This window comes from Metopolophium dirhodum, chromosome 4, assembly GCF_019925205.1.
Source record: "Metopolophium dirhodum isolate CAU chromosome 4, ASM1992520v1, whole genome shotgun sequence".
Classification (NCBI taxonomy): domain Eukaryota; kingdom Metazoa; phylum Arthropoda; class Insecta; order Hemiptera; family Aphididae; genus Metopolophium; species Metopolophium dirhodum.
This window is the reverse complement of record NC_083563.1, coordinates 34,889,723-34,902,481: the sequence shown is the minus strand read 5'-3', so window position 1 is coordinate 34,902,481 and position 12,759 is coordinate 34,889,723. Positions and strand designations below refer to the sequence as shown.

General features: G+C 27.8%; 1 protein-coding gene across 1 annotated transcript; it reads left to right on the top strand.

Moving 5' to 3' along the window:
• The first annotated feature begins 3,344 nt into the window (after nt 1-3,344).
• On the top strand, nt 3,345-12,384 carry LOC132942848 (elongation of very long chain fatty acids protein 4-like). Its single transcript, XM_061011508.1, has 8 exons — nt 3,345-3,489; nt 3,598-3,702; nt 3,860-4,050; nt 6,900-6,983; nt 8,773-8,829; nt 10,194-10,299; nt 11,688-11,824; nt 11,900-12,384. The coding sequence occupies exons 2-8, from the start codon at nt 3,648-3,650 to the stop codon at nt 12,062-12,064; spliced, it is 795 nt and encodes a 264-aa protein (XP_060867491.1). The 5' UTR covers nt 3,345-3,489; nt 3,598-3,647; the 3' UTR covers nt 12,065-12,384.
• Nucleotides 12,385-12,759: the final 375 nt, after the last annotated feature.

The window sequence follows — 12,759 nt, the reverse complement described above, 5'->3', positions numbered from 1 at the left end:
TGAGTGCACTTATTTACCGCATTTGTATTTTACGACGGTATTTTCCTCTATTTTTAGTTATTATTTTGCTCTGTTTATTATTAAATACTCGTAATGTATTATCAAAATTGAAACAACTATAAATTAATTAATAAACAAAAAAAAAGGTGGGTAAGTGGATGTCGCTCTGCTGTACAGTAGATCACCAAGTGGGTCACTGTTATGGATGGTGTTAAATTTGAATTCAATGATATAATATCATTGTATAAGAAAAACGATTCTGAGCGAAAACGGTCAGTCAGCCTATGATATTACCAAGTATATTTGATGATATTATTGTGAAAAAAGTAATTTATATATAACCTATTTACGTGGAGCCTTGTTTTAAATTTTTAATCCTTAGCCATAAAAGTTAAACATTTTATACATTTTTAACTACAAAATAATTTATAAATTATAAATTTGATAAATGTTGTCAAAATTTGAACTTTAAATGCTTATAAAAAAAAATTGTGCCTATGTATTTTTAATATTTTTCAACTGCTATTAGAACGATATATCAGGAGCCTTATATTAAATTTTCACGCTTTTTTACCCAACAAATAAAAATTTATTGATATTTATAGAAAAAAAAACTAAATGTCTGTAAACAGCTCAAAAAGAGTCAAAATATTTTCAAAATGTTATGCTGTATAGAAAATGCTGATATAAACATTCAGTCAAAATTTCATGTCCCTACGGTCATTTGTTTTAGAGTTACACCAAAAACCAAAATCGATTTTCTCGAAAACAGATTTTGCGTAAAAATTCCCGTTTTTCCTTAATTTTTCTTTTGTTTTTCACGTCGCTTTTGAAAACCACTGGGAAAACTACTTTTTAGTTTTGGCTCCCCAAAGTACCAACTAGATTCACTTTCCTATCAGAAAAGTTACTGTTGAAGAAAATCCAAGCACTTTTACTGTCCTAAAAGGTGATGACAGACACAAAATTAAAAAACACACATCATTGTAAAATCAATACATTCATCGCTTCGCTCAGAATCTAAAATGCTGTCTGGGAAGGATTGAAAATTGAAAACAAGGCTCCGCGTAAATAGGTTATATATAAATTACTTTATTCACAATAATATCATCAAATATACTTGGTAATATCATAGGCTGACTGACCGTTTTCGCTCAGAATCGTTTTTCTTATACAATGATATTATATCATTGAATTCAAATTTAACACCATCCATTACAGTGACCCACTTGTAACCTACTGTACAGCAGAGTGACATCCACTTACCCACCTTTTTTTTTTACATAATAATTAATAAATTATAAATTTGATAAATGTTGTCAACATTTGAACTTAAAATGCTTATAAAAAAAAATTGTGCCTATGTATTTTTAATATTTTTCAACTGCTATTAGAATGATATATCAGGAGCCTTATATTTAATTTTCACGCTTTTTTACCCAACAAATAAAATTTTATTGATATTCATAAAAAAGAAACTAAAAAAATTTAAGACTGACAATGTCCGTAAACAGCTCAAAAAGAGTCAAAATATTTTCAAAATTTTATGGTGTATAGAAAATACTAATATAAACATTCAGTGAAAATTTCAAGTATCTACAGTCATTCGTTTTTTAATTACAATAAAGTAAGAAAATTGTTACATGAGAAATCGAGTGAATATCAAATGTTGTAAAAATATAAATTTCAGACGCTCATAAAAATTTAATTTAAGTTTCTTGTAGACATTTTTTTTTGATAAAGGTAGACAAATTTATGAGTAATCTAATATTACATTTTCAAATCTTAGATTTAAAAAGAAAAATTTTTATGAATTCTCATAAATTTCTCAACTCAAAATAATTTGCTAATTTTCGTGATTTTTCCGTATTTTGTCAAAATTTGAACTTTAAATGCTTATAAATAAAAACTGCGTCTAAGGATTTTTAATTTCTTTCATCTGCCTTTGGAACAATAACCTAGGAGCCTTCTATTAAATTTTCAAACTTTTTTACCCAATAGATAAAATTTTATTGATATTTATAGAAAAAAAAACTAAAAAAATTGAAAACTGACAATGTCCGTAAACAGCTCATAAAGAGTCAAAATATTTTCAAATTTTATGGTGTATAGAAAATGCTGATATAAACATTCAGTCAAAATTTCATGTCCCTACGGTCATTTGTTTTAGAGTTACACCAAAAACCAAAATCGATTTTCTCGAAAACAGATTTTGCGTAAAAATTTCCGTTTTTCCTTAATTTTTCTTTTGTTTTTCACGTCGCTTTCTGGGAAAACTACTTTTTACTTTTGACCCCCAAAGTACCAACTAGATTCACTTTCCTATCAGAATAGTTACTGTTGAAGAGAATCCAAGCACTTTTACTGTCCTAAAAGGTAATGACAGACACAAAAATAAAAAATAAAAAAAAACACACACATCATTGTAAAATCAATACATTCATCGCTTCGCTCAGAATCTAAAACAATACTTTTTGTATAATGTATTAATTTTATTCCATTTTAGATTATTTCTTATTTCCACAACTTCCTTCATTAAAATGTAACATCTCACTAACACCAGTTAATAATATTTACTACATATTATATGCATGTTAATTATTAAACATATAAGTCAATAAAATTATATTTTATAAACACTAATATATTAGGTTAGAAGTTAGCATTCAACAATTTATTAACCACTGTCAAAAAAAAAAATCATGACCTAATTTTATAAATGATATGAATTATGATAATCATATTAAAATTATATTACAAAATGATGTTACATTGTTGTCAATTGATTTAATTTGAATAATATTCATAACTCAAATAATTAGTGGTTTTAAAAACATTGAATCAATAAAAATGCCAAAACAAGAACAAAATAAAATAAAAGGAAATTTTATTTTTTTTTTTTTTTTTTTTTTTTTTTATTGGGTAACCCGCGGCAACATAGGCCATTGGGTGTGGGGAGGGCACTGTAGGTTTTTATATTGGGTAGGTTGGTAGGTTGGATAGGTTGGTACACGTGTGTGTTGTGTTTGGCAGAATTTCTAATGGGGCACCCGTAGGTTTCTGCCGTGCCCCGGGGTGGGGGGATGGCGGCACTTGTTCTCCGGACACCGTGACTTGCACGGAGAAAAATGCCGCCCAGTGGTCGAGGATCGAACTCGGACCGGCTGTGCCGAATCCGTCGCGTTAGACCGCTCGGCCACCTCGTCCCCCAAAATTTTATTTTCAAGCAGCTATTCTACTGGTCAGATATAATATGTAATTCGCTCATGATGCACGTGTACAATTAATAAAAACCAGACAATTTTCATTTTCAACAAAAATATCAATTTTGGTTACAATATACAAAAAAAAAAAAAAAAAAAAAAAAAAAAAATAGAAGTGATTACAGTATTGCCAATCATATTGTTATCTATTTGTATTCATAAGTGAGAGTAATTATTACTAATTTGTAGGATACTACTTTTTGAAATTCTGAACAGAGCTATTTATGTAAGTATACCTAACCTATTGATTTTAAAATAATCTATTCTTAAATGTGTATATAATTATAAACTCTGGAATCCATAACATATTAATACTTAATCATTGTTGTTTTAGGTGATATATATTTTATAATATAGAAATTGATAGAAGTTTTATATAACACCATGAATGAAACACATACTAACATTTTCCAACAATTTTACAACGAGTTAAAGTCAGGTTAGTTAATTCCTACTAAAATATATGGTGATTATACATCAGATATTATTATTAATTATAAAATATATTCAAATTGTATTTGAAATTTTTTTTCTATAACACATTTTATGATTTAAAACATAACATTTTGTACTTAATATAATGTTTTTTTATTTAGACAGTACGATTGACTCGTGGCCACTTGTTAATTCACCATGGCCAATATGCATTATTTTAGCACTGTACTTGGCATTTGTACTCAAGCTTGGTCCAAAATTTATGAAAAACCGAGAACCAATGAACATTAAGTACCTAATCCTATTCTACAACTTAATGCAGACTATGTTTAATAGTTACATTTTGGCTTACGTGAGTTTATAACTATTATAATACATTATTTTTATTTTTATTATTATTGTTTTATTAAATATTTTTAAATTTAACTAATACGATGAATCAAATCACGTGAATCAGTGCAGGTACACATATTTTAATAACAATATTCTTAAGAACTTCCAACCTAACCAGGATATGTAGTTTCCGTCTTACTAACACTTTAACATATTCATTTTATAACTGGAGTGAATTGATCTATTACCAAATTTGAAGGTAAGAATATTACCTAAGTAAACTCATAGGTTTATTTTATATTAGCTGATCCCGTGCACTTCTTTACCCGTTAAATGTACAAACTTTTATATCACTCAAACTTTGTTCAATGCGTTCTTTAATATTCGGTGTATGATGTTAACTTTTCTGTTGCCCGGAATAAAAATTCTGGATAACATTGAATTGAGTCCCAAATATTGAATTGAGTCCCGAAAATACTTGTGGGTTATCGGTCCGACCAATATTTTTAGGTTGTTCGAGTTGAGTCCCTTCAGCCTATTAGCGTTACCCAGAAGACACCGCGTGGAGGTTGGCTGAGTAGTGGAAAAAAATGTGTGTGATTGTATTTTTTTAATCATAATAATAATACGTACAAAGAGTCAACTAATTAAAAAAAAATTTTTAAATAATTATTATTATGTACGATTGTATAAGTACACTGTTTTTTTTATCATATAATAAATAATAATAATTATGTGTAATATAATAATGTTAATAATTAAATAGTGGCTGGTAAAAATTTAAATGATACAGATTTTAAAAAGTCAAATCTGCCAATTTGCTTATTTATGTATTTATTTGTCTGCTCCTGTAAAAAATTTTCTTTTTCTAATGGTTTTTTACATGGTCTCTTAGCTTTGCTTCTTAGTTTTATATATGTGTCGGACTGTATTCCCCAAAGAGTGTCCACAAGAATAAAAATATTTGGATGTCCCGAATGAAAAAAGGCATTTAATTTTGCATGAAAACTTTCACAACTGTCTTAGTGGTCCGATTAGTGGTTGCTGAAAAATCACTCCAAAATTGGGGGGGAAACTATGCAACATCATTGTCAACGTAATTATTTAAAATGTAATCTGTAAAAACATCAATTTTTTCGTCATCACATGATTTTATTGCCATCAAATCTTCCGTGAAACATTGGACTACGTTATTTTCGTTTAAAAATGGCAATCCAAAAAAATACTTGAGATATCTACTTTTCTCAGAATCAGACTTGTATTCTTTAGACAAACCTAACTTTTGAATGAATTGTACGCCACCAACTTTGACCCAAATGGAATCGACACACTTTAATTCTAACTTCGGTCCAGACTTGTTTAATTGCATTGTGATTTCCATTTTCAAAATCTACATACATTTCTGAAGGGCTAAATGCTAAACTTAGCGATGTACAATAGTTAATAATATGTTGAAATGCTTTTACAAAAATACTCGACTCGTTCGTGGGCAACAACAAAAACACAAGAGGAACATATATGCGGACTCAATTCAAAGATATTAAGATAATACCCTGAACTCAATTCAAACAAATAAAAGTAGCATGGACTCAATTCAATATCACCGAAAATTCTGATCCACAGCAGTATATTATCAGTTAGGCAATCTACCTGCGGTAGATCGCGGACCCCGTGCTGTTTGTACGTAAGTGTGTGAATTAACTCTAAAGTATTAAAGTTATACCTAGTTTGTCGTTTTGACTTGGTATAACTTTGATAAAAAAAAAGTAAATTTAACCCTTTTTAAATATCTTCTTCACAGAAGTCGAATCTTTACACAAACATTCATTTATATATACATATATATAATTGAATCCTAGTTGTATTACGGCTTTGTCGTGAAGTATTTGATCGTCTTGGTCGTGGCATGGTATTGTTAATGAGAATATTGGCACAATAAATCAAAGTCGTACGTAGAAAATGGGTGATTGTGTAATTATAATACATTTATTTCCATTTTGTTTTTGTTTATTTAAATGGTTGCTATTGATTACAAAAAATATTATTATTATTATCTATACATATAAAATACTAGCTGCTCGTGCGCACTTCGTGGCCCGTAAAAAATGACAACTCTTAAAAAATTTGTGATTGCAAGTGCATATCAGCCACCCTGGTAGGCAATGTGCAAAAATTCAATTTAATGCATGCTTGTACCTGATCTACCCGATTAACCAATGGCAATCAATAATAAATAAATACTTTTTCTATCAATTATTTCTTCTATAACCAATAGCGACATTTATATAAACAAACATTTCCACTGTATATCTCAAAATTCCTGTTTGAGCACTTCCCCAGGCTTCTATTAGTTTATCGTAGCGTGGTGTTATATAGCCTATACCCTTCCTCGATCCAACAAAAAAAATTTTCAATTCGAACCAGTAGTTCCTGAGATTAGCTCGTTTAAACAATCAAACTCAACAGCTTTATATATTAGTATACATTTTAATTTTGAAACAAGTGATGAGAATTTTAAAATTGTAAATCGTTTGTATACTTTTTAGGATAGTATTCTTACCTTTATTCTTGGTTCTTCTGAACGTCAAATTTCCCATGTTATGTGTTAGTAATACGAAGATAACACAATTAGGTATTAAAAGATTTTTTTTTTAAAAAAAATAAACTTTTAAAAATGTAATAACTAAATCATTAATATTATTATTGTATATATATTTTATTAGTGTTATTATAGTAATTTAATTTTTATGTCTATATAATTATTAATATTTTATGTAGGTATATATATTTATATTTATAAGTCAATTCTAAAAAATATTGATTATTATTATTTATTATATTATTTTCATAATGAAATTTACATTTTAGCAATTCATTAGACCAGAGGTTTTTAATTATATATGGAACCATACATGTCATCCTGATAATACCAAAAGTAACATTGTACATGAGGTAAGAATATTTTATAATAAGTATTATTAATCTTATATATAAATTTCAAATTTGTTTACTTTACTATAATTCTTAATTTCCAATTTCTATAAAAAATTGTTTTTAACCATTGCAGTATTAATTTGAAATTGTATAAAAGTAGGTAACTAATTAGGTTATGTAGTTTTAAGGATATGTGTCAAATATCAATAACATACAATTACTTGAATTAGGGACTTGCAAATACTTTCTAACTATATAAAAAACCAAGCCTATGAGTAATTTAGGTAATTTATTTAATCTTTCAACTACAGCATTGTTATCAATCATAAAATTATAAATTTATGAAAAAAAAAAACTAATAAAAATTAAAATATTTTATAAAATAATAAAATAAGTACTATGTTTCTACTTTCTTGACCAAGTCCAAAACATTTAGATACAAAACAGTTGTATGACCTCTAGATTAATAAATGCCACTTCAATAGTTAATAATTATTTTTATTCGACATACTCGACCCTCGGAGACACTGGCCATTTGGATAAATTTACATATTATATTAAATTTGGTTGAGTAGATTACCTAGATGAAATTATGAATTTAATGGTGGTGTAAAAGGAGCGATTCGGCCAGTAATTCCGGAAGTTTAGTATTTTATCTTTCTTGGGTAAATAATATTTGGGGCATTCGGTTAAAATATGTTTGATGTTGATATGAATCCCACAGGAGAGGCCGAGCAGACTAAGGCGTTGGTTGTGACGCACACCACCGCTGGTTCAAACCTTGGTCCACGGGCGGCATTTTTCTTCGGGCAAGTCACGGTGTCCGGAGAACAAGTGCCGCCATCCCTCACGCGGGCATGGCAGATATCTACGGGTGCCGACTTGAAAATTTACCAAAACTACACACATGTGTTTACACCTACTGTTCGCTCCCCCACAGTTTAAAAACCACACAATAGCCTAAGTTGCCGCGGCTTAACTAATAAAAAAATAAATAAATAAATTTTATAGAACTCTACAACTATATGAAACAAATATCTTCCAATTCAATAATAATTAGTTTATTTGATCTATAACGAATGGAGCAGCAACCAAATATCCCTTATCTTCTTTCTTAGATCGGGTCCTTAAAGTATTTATAAGTCGATTTCAATTAAACACTAGAGAATTCTTGGACAATTTCCTGAAATTTAGATAACCTATGTAAATGAAGCAATTATAGATAATATAGCAAAAGTATTCTACGAAAATATAACTGTCAATACACTCCAATAAAATATACAGAAATCGAATTAGAAAAATAATTCAGCCTAGAAATGGCTAATATATTTTATAATATATTTATGTTGTTATTATTAATACGATAGCCAGTAACACAAAACTAAAATCGTCCTTCTTCGTTTAAATATCTAATTTCGTCCAAATTTGAACTTGAAATAACTATAAAAAAAACTGTATATAGTTCAAACAATCATAAAAATTTAAGTAAAACATGGTATAATGGTAATACGATCGTAGTAGCTAACACGATCAATTGTATAATGATATAGCTTATTTAAGAGACAGTCGTCGTGATGATAATATAAAATATTATATGGGCACCAATAATAGTTGCTGTTACAGCATAGTGTCTATCAAACGTGCGTGATATAGTTGACGGTGGATTTGGGTGTCTTGAATCTCATTTAAAAGTTTTTTTTATACACTAATTACTAAGGCCTGATTGATATGCAAAGAGATTTTTTTTGGTTATCTATAACAATCCAATTACATAATATAAATAAAATATATGGTTTATGTGTTTTAGCTACATATTGCTTCATGGTATTTTGCCATATCAAAAATCATAGACTTATTGGACACGGTAAGTAAAAAAACTAATTGATTAAATTATAAATTAACATTCAACACAAGTCATGCAATTTATTTAATTTACTGATTGTAGAAATAAATTCTTTAAAATGTAAATGTTGTTTTACATAACTAACTTGAATATTATTTTGAGAAAATTAATTAACCGTGCAGGGATACATTGGTATGTCACATTGTATGTGTATGTCAAATTCGTAATATTATATTGCAAGTGTTGTTTTTTGCAAAAATATTAAACCAAAATCTAATATAGTAATTTGTAATAGGCCAATTATGTGGTAGGTACTGTTATAAATTTGATTAGGTCATTTAGAAAAAAATGAAGTCTTAAAGCGATTATTCCACGTTAAGACACAAACAAAGATATATTGCCGGAATATGTGTTTTTGGCCGCCGTCACGGCAAACGAATCCCTGATGCGCAATCTAATAAATACTCGTAACTAGCAAACAAAGTCTCGAACAAATTCTAATGATATCATTATTATGTTAGTCAGACTGTTTGCTTATTTTTAGATTGATTAATAAATTATCGATTTCTTTTAGTCGGTTGGCCCTTTAATATTTCATCTAGCCATCTAGGTTAATTAACGGAGGATTTTTCAATAGGAAACCGTCTGTTTTTATAAGGAGTTCAGTATAGGCAAATTCCATAAAATTAACACGGCGTGTCTTGCGAATGGATGTATTGTGTAGTGTGTGTGTGTAGAAGAGATTGCTGACTTGTCCCGCACGTGCACGGTACTTCACGCACATGTCACCAGTCTGTGGTCGACAAGTTATATTTTTACCAAATAGCGTAACTACAATCATTTTTATCCATCGTACTGACAATACTAGTAATGCTTATAAGCAATGCAAAAATATATAAATTCGTCATGAATTTAACTTGAGACTAATTGACCCAATCTTTTGATTTTTCTTTTCAATTCCGCATAACCATGATTTAAAAATTCTTAAATTTTTACATTTTAAAATCACTTTCGACTATTCAAGGAGTAGATAAGGCCATAAGAGTCGTCGTTTTAAAAAGTGAGATTATCAATCTCGAGTAAGCTTCATAATTATTCAAATGTGTTTTCAAGTTGTTCATCACATCACTAGTTTTATTGGTACGATAAACAAACGTTATGTATATTTTATTTAAAAAAAATACCTGCAGTCTGTATTTAATCCCATTTTTTGTTTTTACACATTAAAACATAACAAGTCATAGGTATATGCAGTGTACGGATGTATTGAAATTAAAATTACTTTAAAGATAAATGTATACTGTTATATATTATTAATACATAGTCAATATATTTTGTTTCATAAAGATTTAAACATTTTAAGATTTTAGAATTTTTTTTTTTAGGTGTTTTTTGTATTGAAAAAAAAACAATCGCACATTTCATTTTTACATGTTTACCATCATGTTAACATGGTAATCACTTGTTTTGTCCATCTGAGATTCATCAAAAGTAAGAATTGTTTATTGTATTTTATAATTAACTACTCGTTTTATTTGTTTGTTGGTACATACATAAAATATCTAAGTAAAATGTATGCTGTCCTAGTGTTCAAGGTTGTTCCCGAGGTTTTACTAATATAATGTTTAAAATTTTAATGTGATGTAAATTGCATACAATTTGGTGTTAATAAATCTTTATTGACACTGTAGAGAGTGTAAAGTAATGTAAATGTATTTTAAAAGCTAAATTTATACAAGTAGTAGCTCAGTAGTAGGTAAAAAAAATATTCTAGGTATTGGTTATAAAATAATGTGTCTTTTCGAATCTATACTTTTCGAAACAATAACAATAATGGAAAACCATGAAATTATTACAATATTTGTAATTTTAAAGCAATTTTTCTAGGAATTAAACAATGTTCCCAAACCATAGTACTTATCTACGTACATAATATCGAGCACTTGTAAATTGTGCCCACATTGAGCAGGTAATAAAAATACTAAAGTAAATTGCATCCGGGATTTTTTAGTTTCTAAAATAGGTATAGTAAATTGCGCCCATACTATCTAAGTGACCTTCAATTCATCGATATCTATTGTATATATTTTAAATACTATTGTTCATGTGTTGGTAAATATGTGAAGATGATATCTCATTACTATGTTGATAGTATACTTATATTTTTTTTTCTTTATTAAATATAAAGGCCCTCGGCAACATGGCCCATTGAGTTTACAAGTAATTTATAATTGTATTAATATTAACTCTATATTATATAATTTACCTGATTTTGTATTATTACAATTTTGTATTATTATTTATTGCCTAAATTAATCTAAAAAAATATTTAAAACAACTTATTAATCGTTAATTATTTAAATTTTTATCAATTTATTTATTTATTTCAAATCAACCTCCTCGTGGTGTCCTCTGGGTGATGCTCAAAGGCTATCATAAAAATAATATTTCTATTGGGCGCAATTTACTACATAGAATTAATATAGACCTGAAAAATACAGGGCGCAATTTACAATTTTTTCCCTTCGTTGGGCGCAATTTATGTTTGCTCATAATATCATTGGTATTAAATATAATTTTATTAAAAATAATCATTTAATTTATACATTCTGAATTTAAAAGTAGGGACCAATATAAACTATATGTATCCAAAACCTAACAGTTTCAGTTGGTTTGGCTTACATAGGGGGCAATTTAATTCGAATACTCACGCTATACCGCAATGCATTGATTTATATAAATAGGTACCTATTATAGTAATTAGCTGATATTCATTGTTCTTCGTGTCTATTTTAAAAAGTGATAGACTTTATTATTACCTAAATTATCATCCATTTATTTGCTAGGTAACTATTGTACTATACCTATGTAATTAACAGGTGAAAATGCTGCAATGGGGACCATCGTTAATTCATTTGTTCACGTAGCCATGTACAGTTACTATTTCTTAGCAGCGCTTGGACCAAGCATCCAAAAACATTTATGGTGGAAAAAATACCTGACCCGTATACAAATTGTAAGTATATTAATTCATAGCTACTAAAGTTCTAAACAATAAATGTGTGTCTAACAAATAATGTGTAATTTCCAGATACAATTCATATTTGGCATACTTTATTGCGTCGGTCTTTTCGTGTCTAATTGCACTTATTCAAAATTATTTATTTCATACATGTTGTGCGACATACTCGTATTTCTTTATTTGTTTTTAAAATTCTATGAAAAAACCTACAAACCAAAAGGCAAGATCCAGTGAACCCGACAACTATAAAGAAAATTTAATATGTGTGTATATACAATTTTTATCGTTAGTTTGTCATTAATAGGTACCTATACGAAATTCAATATTGATTAAGGTAAATAAAATTATGATTTGTTTTAAAATGTAAATTTACATTTATGTATTCTACGATATTATTATATGAATATTTAAAACTAAATAAATAATGTTTATTATTAATAAATAAATAAATATAAGTTGTGATTTCAATTAAAACATTTATTATGTTTATGCTGAAAATTTATAGTTTTACACTTTTTATGAGTGCATTTATTTACCACATTTGTATTTTGCGACGGTATTTTCCTCTATTTTTAGTTATTATTTTGCTCTGTTTATTATTAAATACTCGTAATGTATTATCAAAATTGAAACAACTATAAATTAATTAATAAACAAAAAAAACAATACCTTTTGTATAATGTATTAATTTTATTCCATTTTAGATTATTTCTTATTTCTACAACTTCCTTAATTAAAATGTAACACCTCACTAACACCAGTTAATAATATTTACTACATATTATATGCATGTTAATTATTAAACATATAAGTCAATAAAATTATATTTTATAAACACTAATATATTAGGTTAGCAGTTAGCATTCAACAATTTATTAACCAGTGTCAAAAAAAAAAAATCATGACCTTATTTTATAAATGATATGAAT